At 38.7% G+C, this 18821-nt stretch overlaps 2 protein-coding genes across 2 annotated transcripts; both read right to left on the minus strand.

Annotated features, from left to right (window-relative positions):
• Positions 1-3468: 3468 nt before the first annotated feature.
• map2k2b (mitogen-activated protein kinase kinase 2b) lies at positions 3469-9798 on the minus strand. Its single transcript, XM_074688797.1, has 11 exons — positions 8892-9798; positions 8582-8792; positions 8280-8426; positions 7865-7942; positions 6943-6994; positions 6643-6767; positions 6298-6511; positions 6025-6077; positions 5858-5919; positions 5649-5694; positions 3469-5511 (listed from the first exon to the last, which is right to left on the minus strand). The coding sequence occupies exons 1-11, from the start codon at positions 8978-8980 to the stop codon at positions 5401-5403; spliced, it is 1188 nt and encodes a 395-aa protein (XP_074544898.1). The 5' UTR covers positions 8981-9798; the 3' UTR covers positions 3469-5400.
• A 1645-nt stretch (positions 9799-11443) lies between these two features.
• On the minus strand, positions 11444-18298 carry LOC141804578 (organic cation/carnitine transporter 2-like). The gene is made up of 10 exons (XM_074689074.1): positions 17918-18298; positions 17615-17718; positions 15994-16148; positions 15614-15785; positions 14802-14937; positions 14583-14677; positions 13324-13538; positions 13041-13223; positions 12122-12257; positions 11444-11848 (listed from the first exon to the last, which is right to left on the minus strand). The coding sequence occupies exons 1-10, from the start codon at positions 18272-18274 to the stop codon at positions 11764-11766; spliced, it is 1638 nt and encodes a 545-aa protein (XP_074545175.1). The 5' UTR covers positions 18275-18298; the 3' UTR covers positions 11444-11763.
• Between the last annotated feature and the right edge of the window lie 523 nt (positions 18299-18821).

The raw sequence follows: 18821 nt of genomic DNA on the forward strand, positions 1-18821 counted from the left end.
ACTAGCATCACTGTATCACTAAAATCCAGAAAAAATGGACTGTTTGTCCAAACAATATAAAATCATACAAAAAAAAATATTTGGAAGTTATTATAAGAGGCTGATAACAAACTTGTTTCAGTTTTACATCGAATTGCGTTAAGAAAACCAAATTTATTTGAGGGTAAGAAATACAGGTATTTTATGTGTAATAAGAATTTAGACTGGAAAATAATTTGAACCCATTACAGTGACCTGTATACATGATGTTATCAGAAATATTTCACTTAGTCCTACTATTCTACTTAAGGTTTGAATGGAAATGGACATAAATGTACATAATAACAACAACAATAGATAAAATTATATCATGCAAAAGCTACTTGTTTCTCTAACTAGACTGAAAAAAAAATGCACCCAGCGAGTGAGACAGCGTTTTCTCTCAGTAGGAGCCTGACTGGTTTCATGAGCTCTACCTTGGTGGTTATGTAAACAAGAATGCAGTTAATGTCAATGTTTTGTTTTGAGACTTTCTAAAGAAAACCTCAACTGGTTTGAGGGGAAAAAACCTAAATAACATCTGTGCTGGCCTTTACGAGAAAACTCAGCCATCCACTTTGTGGTTTACACACACACACAAACACACACATGTTCAGCATGCATTGCACACATGCAACCCAAGCTCATGTTTGTATACCTATCACCAACAGCAGGCTATCATACCTTTAAAACCAATGTTAAAAAATACCACAAATATGTCACTTACTATGAAAACAGACTACACATGAATCGATGTGTGCATTTTTTTTTTTTTTTTACTGAGAAGCAGTTGGTTAAGCCATTTAAAAAGACTGTACTCAGCCTTCTTTTCATCAGGGTGAGAAGAACTCAGTTCGGGAAGACGAACCTCAACCTGACAAAACTGGCTCAAATTATGAATTCACTGCATACACCTGAGGAAAGATAGTTAGTGTGCTTGTCATGGAAGTGATTATATCACAGCTCTGTAGCAAACATCAAACAGTGTTTAGTCTGCTGCCTCTTAAAAAGTAGGACAAACAGCATGTAAGCAGAAGAAAACCAAAGTTTATGGTTAAACCCAAACTGCTATATTTAGAGTGAAACTCCATTTTCCTACCCTATCCTCCGCCCACGCTTTCTTCTTCTCCTTCTTCAAGTCATCAAGTCAAGCACCATAATTTTGTAAATGGGTTACCCCCATGCAGCCACCCACGCATCAGGTACAGTATGACAACCTGGGGCATCCTGTTATGACTTCTGGTTTCCTGTTTCCTGTGAAAAATACAGCCCCCTCTCAGCAACACAAACATTAGCACTCACATACTCCACAGCGTGTCACACAACAGAGCAAGCTGGGAGTAGCTTTTCACTCACATAGTATGTGACTGTAACCTTACAGTATACAGACTAAGAAATCAGGGGTGTGGTCAGTATTTCAGGGCCGTGTATTCTGCAGCATTATGAGAAAGCTATTATGCTGTTAAAGTGACAAGAGCAGCTGTTTTCCCCAGTTCTCTGCAACATTTCATTTGTTTTATCCCTTTATACACATCCCCATTTCACATGTCAGTGGAGGAAGATGTACACTGAAACAGCAATAACAGCGGTGTGTACTCGTGTGTGAACAGTAGGCCCCCTGTGTTTGACAAAAATATGAAAAAAAAAATGTTTGTGACACACAGCATGCTGCCGCTGCACACACACTCACCCTGCCGAGATACCTGAGCATCTCTCTCTACAGGGGTCAACCACATCACACTTAATGAGCAGAAATCTTTCCACCTCTCTGTGGTGACTGAAACCTGTCATGCTGAAAGCCTAGTGGCGGTGAGCACGGTTAATTGTCGCGGCACAAACTCACAGCATGGTTTTCTGCTCTTTTAGTCTTCTTTGAGTTTGAGTGTGTGCTCTTTATTCAGCTTTAACATGAGAGTTGAATCTGTTTTTCAATAACTGAAACTTGAAAGCAGCACTGTTTGTCTTTACAATGGGGCTTTGAAATTAGACAGACTCCTTCGGTACTTTTTGTGACAAAAAAGCACAATACCCCACTATTCTTTCTCCTTATTTTTAGTTCATCATCCCCTCCCCCTTTCTTGCAGTTTTGAATTCATTAGCAATCAAAGAGCCACTGACAAACGCCCAATCTTAATTACCCTCTCATTTGCATGTTTGCATATTAATGACTGCAGACTTTGCTGTTTTTCTGCTGCAGTAGTCTCCCTCCTATCTGCTGCTCAGACTCCCCACACACTGCAACACTACGTCTTAGTATGCTCACAAGGCCTCACACTTTCAGCCTGAAGTTCACAGACATTTGTAGAAGATGTTCCTCTGTCACTCACACATTGAGAAAATTATATCACTGGGTTTATAACTAGAAATGGGAGATCATGTATTTTTCATCAGCGCTCTATTATAATTTCTACAAGCAAACTTTCCAGCAGCAGTGTGTACAAAATCAAAACTGTGTTTTGATGTTTGGTAGCATACCTGAGCTAGCAGTTCAACCTGAGGAGGTCCTGTTTGTGACTGAAATGCCCCCCTCTTCTGGTGAAATAAGGCAGTAAAGAGAGCTTTGTCTAAAACCAACACCATCATTTCTGCTGTGATGCAGACCATTTATTGATAATTCAGACTTCTTTCAAATCACTTAAACCAAATAAAGAACATATTTTTGAGCTGTTTTAGGAACCAAACAAAGGGAGCCACGTGTCACACTGCAGAAACTAAAATCTAGGCAAGTGTTAACACCTTCTTTTTGGTATAACTGGTCTATCACACTTCAAAGCCACAATCTCCTGACAATTCCAGAAAAGAAATGTCTTATCTCAGAACATTAAGAGACAAAAATGATGTTTCTTCAGCTTTTAAAGAGTAAAACAATCTGCCAAGAGGGTAAGAAAAACTGACTTAAGTTTCTTAAATCAAGACATTTTCTTTCCATGAAGCTCAGCAAAGACATTTTTATGTTGCAAGCAATCCAGGCACAAGTTAACTGTCACTCTGTTTAACTAAAAATGACATTTACACTTGGATCTTAGTTTTTGCAATGCATTATCTAGGAATGAGTACCTAGAACACCATTTCCATTTAAAGTGAGGGCACAGGGTACTTAAAGGTTATCATATTTTATTTTTGGCTTTGAAATGAGGGTCATGCTAAAATGTTTAGTACATTGTGCTTCACCTCAAGACATCTTCAATTGTAACAAATGCAAAAAGTAAAAAAAGAAAAGTTCATTCCAACAACACACACATAGCCCAACCTACTCATCTAAGCAAACTCATGTTAACAGTTTCTTTTAAATGTCTTTGCATAACCGTATTGGACACGGATGGCCTAGTGCTGTAGGTTGTGCCCGTCTTCTCGAGGTTCACCCTCAAGCAGGTGGCCCGGGTTTGAATCCAGCTAGTGGCCAGTTTCCCACAAGTCATTCCCCATCCTCACCCTGTTTCCTTCTCTAGCCACCGTCCTATCTTCTCCAATTAAAGGCAGAAAAAGCCTGAAAAAATAACTTAATAAAAAGCAATTCATATCTGTATCTGCCTGTACACATTTACAGATGCTGATCCATGATAGTTAGAGCTGGGACTGACACACTGTTACTGTAAGACTCAACACTTGTGAGAAATACACACTTTCACACTGAAGAGTACGATAGAAAAAATACAAAGCTGTATGTTTTGATTCTCCTTGGGGAATTATTTTTCCGTGGATGGACAACCAGCTATGAAGAAGTGTAAGTCCTAATAGCATCAAGCAGTCAAAAAGACTGAAAATGGGACACATGGCAGACCCTTAACGAAAAATGACCAAACAGATGGAAAATGCTAAAACTTGTACAGAAGTCCAGTCTTACAGCTCTCCTGGTTCAATTTTTCTTTCCCTTCAAATAAAACGTTAACTGTAAGAATATGAACCTATACTTCACTTTGCACAATGTCTAATGATCAGTGAAAAAGGATGGAAACTGTGCAGTATATGGAAGCAAAAAAGAGACATTAATATTTGAATTTCAACAGCCACTTAATTTTAAATGCTGAAATAAAACCACCACTGAATTCATAACGTTGAATTATTCGGCTTTAAATCCATGTATCTGAATTTATTTGTCTATTTGTCCTGAATTCACCTTTTAAAAATTCACTTATCAAAAATTCAGATCCAAAAATTCAAGTCTCATAACTCAACAACAAAAAGATTTGGAGTGCTCAAATTCAACACCTGGGCTACCAAGGCCAGGACAGGCAATATACTGTATTGATACAAAAACAAGAAACCTTTTTTCATTTGACAATCATGTGGAAAAATGGGGTTGTTATAACCAGTCTAACATTGACACATGCTGATAGTTGTTTAGGGTCGCTACATGACTGCGACAGTAGTCATGTAGCGACCCTAAACAACTATCAAACAAATCTCAAGCTTAACAATAACATCAGTGATTCAAATGTAATTCTGATGACAGCTCTGGCAATGGGCATGCCTTTGTTACATTTTTCAATAAACTCACACACCCTCATGTCAGTCTCTTGGAAACGTTCACACTTCTCAGATGATCTTTTAGTACGCGTGATCTTCGGATATTACACTGCGAAACTCCATATGTTTTAGCTTGGTCCAATTTGCTCTGGAAAACCACCACGCCTCTCCATTTCTCATCTCTTGTCCATAGCTCTGATAGCTCCTCTCAGTGTGTCTACTGTGATTGTCACCACAGCCACCTTGAGGTCACTGGCACTCTCTACTGTTGCCGTCATGTAGCAACCCTGGACAACTATCAGCGTGTGAATGGTTACACCTTGATTAAAACAACCCTGTTAATCCACATTATTTTCAACCAGGAAAAAAAAAAATGTTTCTCATTTACTCGTCATCAAGTACATTGCTTTTCCTGTCCTGGGTAGCCCAGATGTTGTGATCTGAATTTTTCAACTTGAATTTTCAGATCTAAATTTTGACGAGTTGTATTTAGAACTGAGTTTAAAAATGGAATTTGAGCATGCTGAATCTTTTGGTAATAAAACTTGAAATCTTGGATATACATTTTTAATAAGCAAATTTTTTGGATCAAAAATTTGGTGAAAAAGGTGAATTCCGGACAAATAAATTCAGATACATGGTTTTCATGGCAAAATAATTCAATACAATGAATTCTGTGGTGTTTTTATTTCAGTATCTAAAATTCAGTGGCGGTTAAAATTCAAACAGTTGTGCCTCTTTTTTGCTTTCATAGCAGTTCCTTCCCAAACATGACCAGAGTTCATTGGAAGAGAACTCCAAAAGCTCACCTGAGCAAGGTGTGTGACAAACAGGGTGTGAATGTGGGTGTAAGGATTTGAGTAGCAGCTACTCCATGATGTAGACACACATTGGGAGCATGTCAGGAGTGTGTGTTTATTCTGCAGTGCGTGTGGGAGTTCTTGGTTGGTTCAGCCCCACAGTTTTACAAAGCCAGCCAGCAAAGTCGACCTCCTCCACCTCAGACCGCTTGATGAACGTGTGGTTCTGCAAAATGACAAAACATTAAGCATGTATTTTAACTTTGCTGTTTCAGACTCCATCTTGACCGTGTGGAAAATAAAAGAAAGATATGTTCCACCCTAAATCTGAATCAAGGCAGGGATCTAACTTATGACACTTACCATCAGCATCTTCAAATCTGCCCTGTCGGCTGGATTTTTGATGAGACTGAAAACAAAGGATAAGGAAACCTTTCTTACATTCCTTCTTTCACTCCTTTGATTTAAAACAAAATTATAACTTCTGATGATTGAGAACATAATAAATAAAAAAGACTGGTATGAAAGAGGTGTGACTAAAAACAGTTTCCTGGCCCAAAAAATTGCCTCACCACTTCGTCACAAAGTCCTGAAAATCTGAGGTGAAGACTCCATGTGGAAGTTTCGGAGGGGGCTGGAAGAAAGAGAAATGTTGAATGGATATTTTCTGATGTTGCAGGGTCTCAGTAAGTGCTTAGAGTCAGAGGTCAGTTTTTATTTGTTATTCATAGATTCTTACCTCATTTACTATGTAGTCTAAAAGCTCAAAGATGGCCATTACAGGACCATGGCCTGGAAAAGAAGCCAAGGTAAGAGCAGATACATGTATGTTTAGTATTTCCAGTAAGACTTGTGCAAAACCATATGAATTCTTCCTTCTTGTATCACACAGTTAAAACAGTCTATGCTGGAATGCATTATGAAATTTACCTTTATAAGTTTGCATCATCCCTTAAGGTTGTGCGAAAAACTGTGTAAAATGGCTTATCTCAGCGTAAAACTGCCCACTCACCACTGACAGGTCGACCAGGTGCTCTGGGCCTGGGTGAGGTACCGTGCGTCTCCCCCTCACTACCATCCAAAATGGCACGTCCAAATATGGCCTCCAGTTCCTTCGCATCTGGAGGAGGGATGGGGAAGCGTCCGATTGACAGCTCTACGAGGGAGAGCCCCATACTCCATACGTCTGACTGCACAGAGTAGTGCGTTCCCTGCAACCTCTCAGGCTACACGGGGACATAAACAAAGCAATTTTAATGGCATACTGCAGCAGGACTCTTACTGTAGCACAGAAAGAAAGAAAGCTTGACACAAAGACAAGAGAGATAAGAAATGTTGAGGATATATACCAACATACCGACATGTAGGATCTTGTCCCAACAAAGGAATTGGCCATGGAGTCTATGAGCTGCCCGCTTACTCCAAAATCACAGAGCTTTATCTCCCCACGGGAGTTCACCAAAATGTTGGAAGGCTTCACATCTGAGGAACAGAAACCTTTTGTTATTGCACTGGTCACCATCATGTTAAACAAACATACAGGACCTTTCTAAATGAACCATTGTGACTTCATATATTGCCCTGACACATCTTGATATAAAACACTTTTTCAAGAGAAAAGCTTCATGTTATGAAAATGAAAAATGACTAAATTTACCTCTATGCATGATTTGGTGTTTTTCTCTCAGGTAGGCAAGGCCTCTTAAAACCTGTTTCAAAAAGAGGAGATGTCCACTGAAACAAGTCTAACTGATCATATAAAATGTGTTCAGACTGATAATGTCAGAGTAGGGGAGACCGGGTGTGGTTGAAACACTTTTTGCTTTAGCATCGCCAACGTACTGAATTTCTGTGTCAGACTTCTCAAACTTTAATGCAAAGTACTCAAATTTGTTGACTACAAGTGGCACCAACTTAAACCTCTGCAAGAATATCACAGACCTCACCAGGTGATGTGAAATACATGGTGGTCCTTTGTTACAACCTACCCCACTACAGGGGTAGGTCGGGACACATGCTGAGGTAAATTGTAACAGTTGGATTAAAAAAAAAAAACAGAGGTCATGCCCCTCAAAAAGAGGTTTATTGATATAGAACAATCTCGAACAATGTTTCTCTCTGTGAGTGACCATAACTCACTTCCTGTTTGACTCAGGAGTTAATCCTTAACAGTTTGTATGCTCAAACACTGCAGTGTAGCTGTGTAAAGAGCACATGGGTCTAACAAAAACAATTTGCGTGTGTGTGTGTGTGTGGTACCTCAAAATTAGTTTTTTCCTCTATAGAATCTGCATGCGCATGTTTCCAGCTCTGGCAATCACCATGTGTGATCAGGGTGGAAGTGGATAATTATTCATATGAAATTATCATATAACTCCTTTCTTATCCCTGATTGGTGGAATTGGTGGTGTTGCAACTCTCCCTATGTTACAACCATCCCGGGCTCCCATATTAGATCCAATGACTGTTTTCGGTTATACATTTATGTACAACATGGGTTTAAGGTCTTTAATTTAATCTTTGATAAAAATAAAAGTTTTATATAAACAGAAATATAAAGAATGCAGCCACACACTCACAGCAATGCTGACTTTCCCCAAAATCTCTTCAGGGATCCTCCTTGCTTCTTTTAGCACTTGGTCCAGAGATCCCCCATCCTACACAGTGAAGAGAGGTAACAATAAAAAGAAGAGAATGGATATTACAAAAGAAGACAACATTCTGTGCATTAAGTACATTTTGGGGTTTATGTCAGATACAGTCATGCATATTTCTACATTGTAATCAACACAATGATTTTGATTACATTTCTACTTAATATAGCACTTAAGTTTATTTTATTCATTTTTAACTAATTGATCTGAGGTGATGCGAATGGAATTTTAGCCATAAAGAAGAGAGAAATATTTGCTTATGAAATTACATGAAATTCCTGTGTGGAGAAAAAACTCTGATTGGTGAAGAAAGACGTGGTGCATGCTTCAGTTCCCTCACCATGTGCTCCATGCAGATACTGATCTCTCCGTCATTGTAAAAGGCTCCGTAGAAACCCACGATGTAAGGAGAGTTACACTCATGCAGCACCTGAAGCTCTCTGATGATCTGGTTTCTGATAGCAGGTTTGATTTCAAGATGAATGAGCTTCACAAGAGAAGATGATAGTTAAGTCCAATGTGTTATTGTGGTGTAACCATTTGGTTACCATCATTGATTCATTCAGATTCTAGATTTCCAACAATAACAGTAAACACCTTCACTTGTAAATATGTGATGAATATGATGGTTCAACAGTGTACCTTTCTGGCCATGATTATTCCTGACGGTTTGTGGCATTCCTTATTGACAACTCCTCCGTTGCCGGCACCAAGCTCACAGATGCGCTGGAAATCATCATCTTTTAACTCGCCCACCTTGGCCTTCTGGGTAAGGAAAGCCTCTAGCCTTTTCTTTTGTTGTTCATCTAGGTCCAGCTCTTCCAATATCTTTTTAAGTGCTTCTAGATTGGCCCTAGAAAAGTATTGAAAGAGAAGAAATATAGCATTTTTCAGATGACAGAAATACTGACTGCATATCAGAAAATGATTATTTGGTAGTAGGATATCTTACTCTGATGCAACTTCAGTGTTGATGGAGGTGGATAACCCATCAGTAGCAGGAGCAATGTTTAAGGGTACTGGTCTCTTTTTAGGAGCCATGCTCACTTGGTGATTTGGATCTTGTTTTGCTGTCTCCGGATCAGACTTGTCCGTGGTGGTTCCCCTTTCCGCTGAACCTCTTGTTATGGAAATCTTGTGTGATCGTTTGCAGGTTTACTCGCGAACACCTGTAATCTGGTGGACACTATCTGCACTGGGACCACTGAAAATCGTTACGTTTCCTCTTTAATACATGAGAGTGACAAGGCAGGACAGCTAACAGGGGTTAACAGTAGCCAATCACTCACAGACTTAGCCCCAACTCGGTCAAGCTGATCCAGATGTTATTGATAACCCAGGGAGCTATCAAACAAGACATTTAAATTTGAGGGGTAAATCTGTGCTAACGTTAGCGAATATGCTACCAGGCTTGAGGGATTACTTCATAGGAGTGGACGACACGATAGCACGATAAATAGCATTATGTTCACGGCACTTAGGTGGATTTCAAATTCCTATACAATTTACTAGCTACAACGTAGCGGTAGACTGAATATCTTCAAAACCAGAGCCATTCCTGTCAGCCTTTCACGTTAGCAAGGTGGCTAACTTCATCTGCTAGCTGTTTCGTGACAGCCCCACTGTTGCGTGATAGCACATTTAACGCTAAGTGACAGCGAACCCCTATTTTATTCTACAAAACGCTCCCTTTATTATCTCCAATCCAGCAGCTTAGTCTGAAGAGTCCAAGTATTATATGCTAAAGTGGCACCCCGGTTCTTCTTGTACCTTCCCTTTCAGGTGTGGTGTCACTGCAGGTACAACCAGGTCCAAAAAGCAGGAGCAGAAGTGGGGGCTCGGCGAAGTACGCTGAGACCGCGGAGCCAGTCTCGCGATACTTCAGAGACAGCCGTTAGGTTGCGTCAACATGTCTGAGTAATAATCGGACTAATAACAAATCATACCATAGACTGCACGAATCATACTCATCACACTGACTCAGACTCATAAGACTTTGATTCCTTCCATTTATCAACTTACTCCTCTATTTGCGCCATGATCAGTATATAATTGTATTTTTGACATTGTGTTGAAAATAATAACAACAGCAAACTTTATTGTATCGAACTTTTTAAAACAAGGCTAAATAGTGGAAATAAACGAGGAGGAAAATATTGTAACCAGAAGAGATAACAGAAGAGAATCAAACAACCACTGGATAAAAAAAAATCTCAGAAGAACAAAAACAACAAGATATAAAATTAAAACAACAACAACAACAACAACAACAACAACAACAACAACAACAACAACAACAACAACAACAAAAGCTAATGATCCTGCCTGAGAAAGACTAAAAGCAGCATTTCAAGGATTAAGATATTATAATATTCAAAAGAGAACGAAGACTCTGCCAGTCTCTTTAGGTAGGTTTGTTCTTGGGGAGTCTGTAACCTGTGGCTCTTTGACTTCTTTGCAGTGGCTCCTTGTAGCTTATATACATTTTGTTGAACCAAATTTTCATTACATCTTGCTATAAAGCCTGCCATTGCTCCACTTCACCTCTTACAACATCAACAGCCCACCAAGTTTTACACCCCTGGTAAGAAAACTTAATCTACACAAAGACAAATCTGGAAAAAAAATACTGATTGATTTAACTGCATACATGCCAGGAATACACGTGCTTAATATGGATAAGAAATTTGCAAAAAAAAATTTTTTTTTTTTTTTTTTGGGGGGGGGGGGGGGGGGGGGGGGGGGATTTGTCTGTCTTTTTTTTTTTTTTTAAAGTAATAAACTATCACATAACAAATAGAATTTCATAACCCCAAAAACTTCTTGTTTAGATAAATATACATTCGATTTTTTTTGACTATGCATAAATTTTATTACACTGTTTTGTGACGATAAAGTAGATTTTGTGGCTCTGGAATGACTTGAATCCAGGTAAGCTGAGGCAAAATGGCTCATTTGAAGTAAAGGTGCAGAAAGAGGTAGCTCTGACAGCAAAAGGCCGGTCACCTTGGGACCTAAGCCTTCATTTTGGGACAGTAAGAGTCAACAGTAAGGAGGAGAAATAAATGCATGTATGGTCACGATGATTTTGGGATTAAATGTACATAATTTTTTATACTGTTCTCAGCTGCATAAAACATCACGGTAGAACTAGTTTGATGTGCTGGGTCACACTGAGGTTCTCTTCAAAGATAACTAAAAAAACTAAAATATTCACAATATTCTACCACTCTGCAATGCAAGGCCCGAAAATTGGTTGTTCCTATCAAACAGGAAAACAACCAAATGAAACTAGCACTTAGCAGTAATCCTTCTAAATCTTAAAGCTTTTATTCAACTTTTGCTTCAATGGTAGAAATTCAGATAGTTCTTTAAACGTAGAAAAAAACAACACTTTGATTTTGTGGCTTTTAAAATGTCACAGTGAGTTTTATTTGTTCACAGCCGAGATTGGCATTAAAATGTAATTCTAGACATTATTACATAGTTATTAATGTGTATCACATGGAGCAATAAAAAAAACAGTCTTTAACCTATATTCATGGTTAGAGACACTAGATTACTGTGTCCACTTCTAGCCATTGCAGTGAAAGAAATAAAATGAAATTCAGTAGTTTAAACCAGCCAAATCCTTTGTCAGCAACATAAACAAAATAATTTCATATGTTCCCAGCCTACCACAACAGACAGCAAATACGACCAAAAGGCAAAATCCTTTCTCTATCTGAATCATTACAAAGATTTCAATGATGACAAATATGCTCATTCTTGGTGACTGAAAAAAAAACCTTCCGTCTGATTGCTTCTGTTTTGTTGATCTTCTTTCAGCAGAGGGCACTATTGTTCAACTCTTTACAGCCTTCAGGCACTTCAGTCTGGAGGGAAGTGGGTTTCTTTTGACAGCTGAGGCTTGTAGATACAAAGAGAAACACACAGAGAGGAACAGTTTTAATCCATGAGGTAGTATTCAGCTGCCACTTTTTTGAGCGTTTATGACTTTCTAATAAAACAAATAAACAAATTTCCATGTCTCTTATACAGGAAATAAGGTTGCAGGGTTTTTATGCAGTTGTGATCACATATCTATCAAGATATCTGATTGTTTGAGTTCCATATTACTGCTGTGTAATACTCCACAATCTCTGTGAGTTATAATTCACACAGTTAGATAGAGTGACGTACTGTCTGAGGGGTTTAGCTTGGCTGATGAGGTCTGGAAGTTTGTCGTTCCTGGTGTCTGGTAGCAGGATGCTAACAGCTGCAGCCATGATGCTAATTGTCCCAAAAATGATGTAAGGTAGGAATTTGCTGAACACACCTGAAATCACAATAAAAGGCAATTGAAGTCAGAGTGTCAGATAAATGCTCATTTCTATTGGTTTTAATCACAGGACACTTCAACTGCAGACATTTTGGCTTGTTAGAGTAGGAGACTAAAAAGACTTCGTATTATGCATGCTGTCATAACACACTAGCACACTTATATGTGACACCTTTGTTTGCCCTTTTTTAAAAAAGCCAAAATGTGAAAAAAGGGAGATTAAATGTGATATATTCAGGAAAGAAAAGAAACAAAAAAGCTCTAATTTTGGCAAGGATACCAAATTAGCCAAGTTATGACTGAAGGAAACGTGTTATTCTGCACATCCTTTCTTGCAGAAACGGAAAACTGAACAACATGAAAACACGTGTGGATAATCTACGACAGAGGAAAATAAATTCTGAGCTTTCTTAACACTGCAGGAGAGGTTTCTGGCTTTGGGGAAACTGGAAGCAGATGTTTTGCACAAATAGTTGTTGACAGAGACAACACTGGGTGTAAAGGATCTAGTATTAGTATTATAGTGTTATACACTTAGAAATGTATAACCTGCTTTTTTCTTGAAAGGGAACCTATTCACAAGGAATCATGTATCCCCTAATATTGTGATGAGATGATACATTTTATATAATCCTGGCAAAGACATCTGCAAACTGTGACCTGAAGTGTAAAGACACAAGTTAATAAATCGACAGATGTGATGCAGTCTACTCTCCCAGATATGTACATGAAACATGAAGAACAAAAGCTGAGAGAAATGAATCAACAAAAAAAACTTGCCACTGTAGACCACATAGGGACAAATGATTGTGCCGAGGCGTGCAGCAGTGGAGACGATGCCAAAGCCCATGTTCCTGACCACAGTGGGCATCAGCTCAGTGAAAATCACATAAATGAAGCTGTAAGCTCCAGACACGCCCATCTTCCCCACCAAGGCCAACACCTGTAACATGACAGGCATGTCTGTGAAAAACAACAAGTTTAATAGACAAGCTGTGTTCAGTTTTATTAAAAGTGTGATCACTCTAGTTGAAATATTCTCCAAATCTCAGACTACACAGACCTTCAGGAATGAGCTGGATGATCAGAAGCAGGACGCCACAGAACAGCAGGGCAGAAAAGAGGAGGGTGGGGCGAGGGACACGGTTAACCAGCAGCCACGTGGCAAAATATGCTCCGATGTCAATGAGTGCTGAGAGAAAGCAGTTGAGGTAGACGTTTCCATACAGGTTACTTGTGTTGAGGGAGAGACCGTAGAAGACCATCGCAACCGAGAGCCTGCAGAGGCAAATCAACAGAGCTGAATGAAGACGGTGACAAAAACCTCATTTAACTGCTTACACAAAGCTACAGTTGAAACATTAGTTATTTAAGTGGTAACAGTCTGATTTGTGATCCTACTGCAGAGAAAAAAAAGAAATGGGTGAGACTTAGGCTTCTTAATATCCTACAGTTGATCAACATTGTTCTTTAGACTCAAATAAAAAATCTTTGATTCATTTATTGATATTTTCTATGCAGTAAAAAGTATTTAATCACACAGGTAAAACAGGCCTATATTCTTATTTTTAATAGTGATGTCATGCTCATATTTTTTGTGACTTTCTTTTTATTAGGTTTTAAATCATTATGCATAAAGCGTTTATATAGAAAAAAGGAAAATCAAAAACAGCATGCTCTCTTTTTAGTGTTTTTTTTTTTAACATGTCTCCTCATAGTTCACAGTGTCACTGATCTCAGCCCTATATTAAATCCATTTCTCCCATTTATTCTCCAGCTGGGCATTCTGCAATCTCAATATATGTGTCAGTCTCTCCTCATTAGTCTGAATCCACTGTTCCACAGTTGGGGGATCAGCCTGGTACCACTTCCTGGTAATTGTTTTTTTTAAAGCCATTGTCAAAATGTTTAAAAAATATTTTAACCTTTTCTTGTTCGTGTTCATCTGAAAAGCTAAATAAGTGCAGTACAGGAGCATTCAGTGGTATAGTGTATCTCAAGAATTTTCTTATTTCTGTATTTATGATTTCCCATTACTTTTTATTTTTTGATCATTTCCAGAATAAATGACTATGGTTAACATTAACTGATCCACAGTTTCTCCAGCATAGAAGAAGTTAGTTTAAGTATTTAATTTTTTATTACAGGTGTAATGAAAAAGCTTATCATCATACCCATATTTTTAATGTTTGATGAGTTAATAAATACATTTTTCCCAAAACATACTTTTGAATATTGCAAATAATCTAAAATTATAAAATGACAGTTGTAATTTTTTTCATGTTGTAGTAATGTTAAAAACAGAGAAAACAGTCATGTTACCATAAAAAAAGTCCTAGGACTGTAATGTTCCTCATGTTAGGAGTTCGTATCAGGTCCAGATAAGTGTGTGTCTGCGCCTTCTCGTCTTTTTTAGGCTGTTCAGACATATAGGAAGAGAAACTGTCAGATTATGTACAATGTCATGTCTGAGTCTGATTCAAAACTGAAATGGAAAAGATTTAACATCATGCAAAGGGAGTTTGAAATAAACACCATTACCGCTAAGCCCTCCCCGGCTCTGAAGATGATCTCAGGGGCGGAGACTCTGTTCTGTTTGGCAGCATTACGTATGACACGCTCGGCCTCCTCCAGCCGACCTTTCTGCAGAAGCCAGCGGGGAGACTCAGGAATCAGCCTCAACAGAGAGACGGACAGCGAGAGGAAAGGAGTATATCTTTATACAATAATATGCTTTAGAGGGGATGTTTTTGCATTTGATGATGGAGTTATAGTCCAATAACACTATTAATGAATCTAAAAAAGGTCAGAAAAAAACTTCAGGAGAACATGTGAATAAAATATCTCCGTATCTGGTTCGTAGATTAACTTTAAGAACAGAGAAAGGCAGCTAAGAGAAAAGCAAAGTTGCTACTCTAAAAACAAAATCTGATTGCAAAAAGACTAAACCAGCTCAGTCTAGATGTCTTGGTGCACACAGAGTTGTAATGCTTTCTCCTCTTTATTATCTTGTCCTGTTCACAGCTTCTGACAGAATCATCTGAGTGAAAGTTCACATTCATGTTGAGTTATACAAAGCTTTACAGCATTCACCTTTATAGAAATATTCAGTGATGTTTTTTATTTTGCTGTTCGATCACTACAAGCTTGATTTTGACAAATGCATACTTTTTATTTTAAAATCAAATAAAGACAAACCAGACACAGGGACTGATACATGGGGGTCTCCCAGTTATAGGAACTGGGATTAAAGCAGTAAAATGTGAATTTAAACGTGAAAGATGTAAAATCACGAGCATGTGACATGGGATGGACCAATAATCAATAACAGGATTCAGCAGCCAATGACTCACCACCAGGATGGAATAAATAGGAGGCTGGGGATTGCACTAGCGACCAGCAGCATCCTCCAGCCTCGTATAAAGTAGGCGAGGATTGGCAACAAGGCGTACCCAAGGCCAAATCCGAGGCTGTGACCCAGCAGAGTGAAGCTGACCCGGGCAGACTGGCTCAGCATCTCAGAGCCTGAACGAGAAGATGAAGAAAGACACAGATAAAACATCACAGACACCTGTTTCCAAAATGTAGCTCTCTCCAACAGCTCGAGCAGGATTCACAGACTTTACCTGGGAGAGAGCCACTGCGTGTTAGATGCAGAGCTTCACCTTGCCACAGGGAAATTTCACAACAAAGACAGAAACTAAAAGAAAAAAGTTGATGTGGTGTCTCTCACCCAGAACAAGTGATGTGATGTAGTTGGATATCTGACTGAGTCCTCTCAAAGCGTTGAAGATACAGAACATGGTCCAGCTGGTGGAGGTGGCCTGGATCAACGCAGTGACTGCTTGTAAGAGCATGGTGACAAAAAACATTGGCTTTCTGCCAAACCTGTTGAATAATAGAGAAACATTAATGAGAAACATTACATGGTACAATTATAGCCACAAAATCTTTACTTCACAACTTTCTGGCGTTAAATGTAGACTATCTTTGGCATTGGTGATGAAATATTCTTTGCTTTCAGGTTAGTTGTGAATCACTTCTCTGAATCATTTTAATGGCTGAAATAACTCATTGTGTAAGTCGAATAAAAGTTGGTGAAGTAAAAACCCTCAGTTATTTTGAGAGAATTTATTTGAACAAATCTTACAGTTATAGCCTAAATTAAATGCTTTTCTCTCATTGTGATCTAAAAACAGTGCAACATCTGCAAAAATAAGCAAAGGAAAAAAAACAAAAACATGTTGAACCAAAATTGTGTACACTCAATCAAAATAATTTTTTAAACTCAAGTAGTGTTGTTCTGATCAAGTCCTCAGAGTGGTGGAAAAGGTCAATACCTGGGGCACATTATCAGAAGTGATTTGTGTTATGATGATGATGTTCAGCGCCAGTGCTGTAAATTGTATGAACAAGCTAATATGTTAGCACATAAATTTCAGATATGCACAGAAAATTTTAAAATTGAGCTTTTGAAAAACTCCACTGTTCACTGCTCACTGCACACTGCAACTACATTAAAGTAAAAATGAAAAGGTTACAGGCAGCCTATAATGATGCTTTTGGAACATTTCTTAAATCACCTTGAGAGGCGAGTGCAAGTCACATGTTTGTTTATAGCTATGTGCCCACACTTTACACTGATCTTAGAAACTACATGTACAAATTCATAGGTCAATTGGTTGATTCAGACAGTAAAATAATAATGTCACGTGTTTCAATTGCTGGCATTATATGATCAGTGCTTTTCCTGTTTAATTTCTTTTTATCCATTATCTGCTGTTTTGTTATTAATACATTTATATGGACCCAAGGCTCGGAATAAAGTACAAAGTAAGTAAAGTGTTGTGTAAGATTTTTACCTAACCACAAATCATAGTTGCATGTGTTGCTGAATTTATATATATTTTTTTTCACACCCTCACACTCTGGTAAATCAGATTTTTTTTTCACAGTGGTATGTATCCCTGAAGACTACCCTGTGGCAAAGTAAGCAATCCAAGTTAGGCTGCCTGTGTTCTGCTCTTTGATTTTGATACTTTGGTTGCTACGATGAGTCAACCAAGGAAACATGTAGTTAAATGCCTTCAGACAAGATTTTATAATCCAGCAGCAAGAAGTTATTACAAAATATCTGAATATTATTTAGAGGGTCTTAAATGTGAAAAAAAAATCATATATGTTTTTTTCGTTTGGAAAAATAATAATCCTTTATCGTGTCAATAAACTATTTATTACTATTAATGGTATATTATTAGTATTATCATTATTTATCACTACTCTTGAGATTTGTTTGCAGGTTTGTCTTTGTGTGGCTACATTTGATTTCATTGTTTCCACATTGCAGATTTTACCTGTCTGAGAGGTGACCACTTATGAAGGATCCGATCAGGACTCCTACAAAGAATAAAGAGGTGGAAAAAGGGACCTTCCACGCATTTTCACACACCAGGTCCCACTGTAATATACAAGAAAGAAGACACGGATTACTCGTGTTGCATAAAGCACGTCTCAGAAACTACATCCAAGAAAACATCTGGACGGATGCCAAGTATAAAAAAAGAAGGCAGACAGCTACGTAGCACAAAACTTGTCAACACAGTGTGACAATATAACAAAAAGCAGGGTTCATGCTCATGACGGTCACTCGGTAATACCTCAGAGACCACAGTAGATGTGTATCTCTCTGTGCTAAACACCCATCCATCCACACACGGCTCTGTGTCATTGCTGGTCACCCTCTCCGACCCGTTTCCGGTCACTCTGTAGCGGGAACAGCTGTCAGGTCCACCCCAGCCTCTGGTGCGCTCCTCATCTGTGCCATTACGCGTGAAGTTGGTCGATAACCTGCAGTGGTGTTCGGGTGTATCCGAGACAAAAACCGCGATCACCCCCATGTACCCGCACGGAATGGCGCTTAAACTGAGCAGCGCTATTATCACAACTTGAAAAGGGCCGTAGTCCCCCAAGAAAGCAGTGCTTTCATCAAAGTCTCTGATTTTTACCGCCGACATAGCTCCGAGAAAGATAACCTGCAATGATAATGTGAGACAATCCTGCACACAAATGGAGAGAGAACTATGAAGTTAAACGTTGCAGAACCGGTTTTAACCATTTACCTCAAGCGTTTGGCGCATCCTTCAACAGAAAAGCTGGATCTGCTTCTTGAAGAGTTTTGCAACCACTGGGGAGGAGATCGGATGAGGCCTGATTGAAGGGTGTGTCAGTAAGTTGTCCTTAGGAGGGTTCACGAACTGGAGTCTGAACATAGTTCACATTAAAAGACCCCACCTTCAGCACTGGCAGGCTGGTGGTGATAAAAACATGAGCTCATTCTGGCTTGGTGACATACAAAGTCATCAACAACTGAGAGCTGCACAAAGTAAAGTTACTCAGGTGCCATTAGGAGCTGGTCCCTGAAAAAAGAACTTGTGTTTGCGTAGGTATGGTGGTCCTGAAAGCAAACCACCCAAAAACATATAAATAAAAAGATAAATAAAAATAAATAAAAAAATAAATAATTTAAAAAAGCCACCCCTCCCCAAAAAAACAAAGAAAAAA

Source organism: Halichoeres trimaculatus, unplaced genomic scaffold, assembly GCF_033239565.1.
Source record: "Halichoeres trimaculatus isolate MK-OKI-2021-1 unplaced genomic scaffold, fHalTri1.1 fHalTri1_scaffold_15, whole genome shotgun sequence".
Lineage (NCBI taxonomy): Eukaryota > Metazoa > Chordata > Actinopteri > Labriformes > Labridae > Halichoeres > Halichoeres trimaculatus.

Bases quoted from the DNA above. Each gene is read 5' to 3' on its own strand.
- LOC141804578 (XM_074689074.1), bottom strand. From the start codon at position 18,274: ATGTCGGCGGTAAAAATCAGAGACTTTGATGAAAGCACTGCTTTCTTG. The intron at 17,719-17,917 runs GTATTACCGAGT...TGTATATTACAG, and splicing joins CATCTACTGTGGTCTCTGAG to TGGGACCTGGTGTGTGAAAA. The intron at 13,539-14,582 runs GTAACATGACTG...TTGCCTCTGCAG, and splicing joins GTCCTAGGACTTTTTTTATG to GCTCTCGGTTGCGATGGTCT.
- map2k2b (XM_074688797.1), bottom strand. From the start codon at position 8,980: ATGGCTCCTAAAAAGAGACCAGTACCCTTAAACATTGCTCCTGCTACT. The intron at 6,768-6,942 runs GTAAATTTAGTC...TCTGTTCCTCAG, and splicing joins ACACCAAATCATGCATAGAG to ATGTGAAGCCTTCCAACATT. The intron at 5,512-5,648 runs GTAAGTGTCATA...GTCATTTTGCAG, and splicing joins CAGATTTGAAGATGCTGATG to AACCACACGTTCATCAAGCG.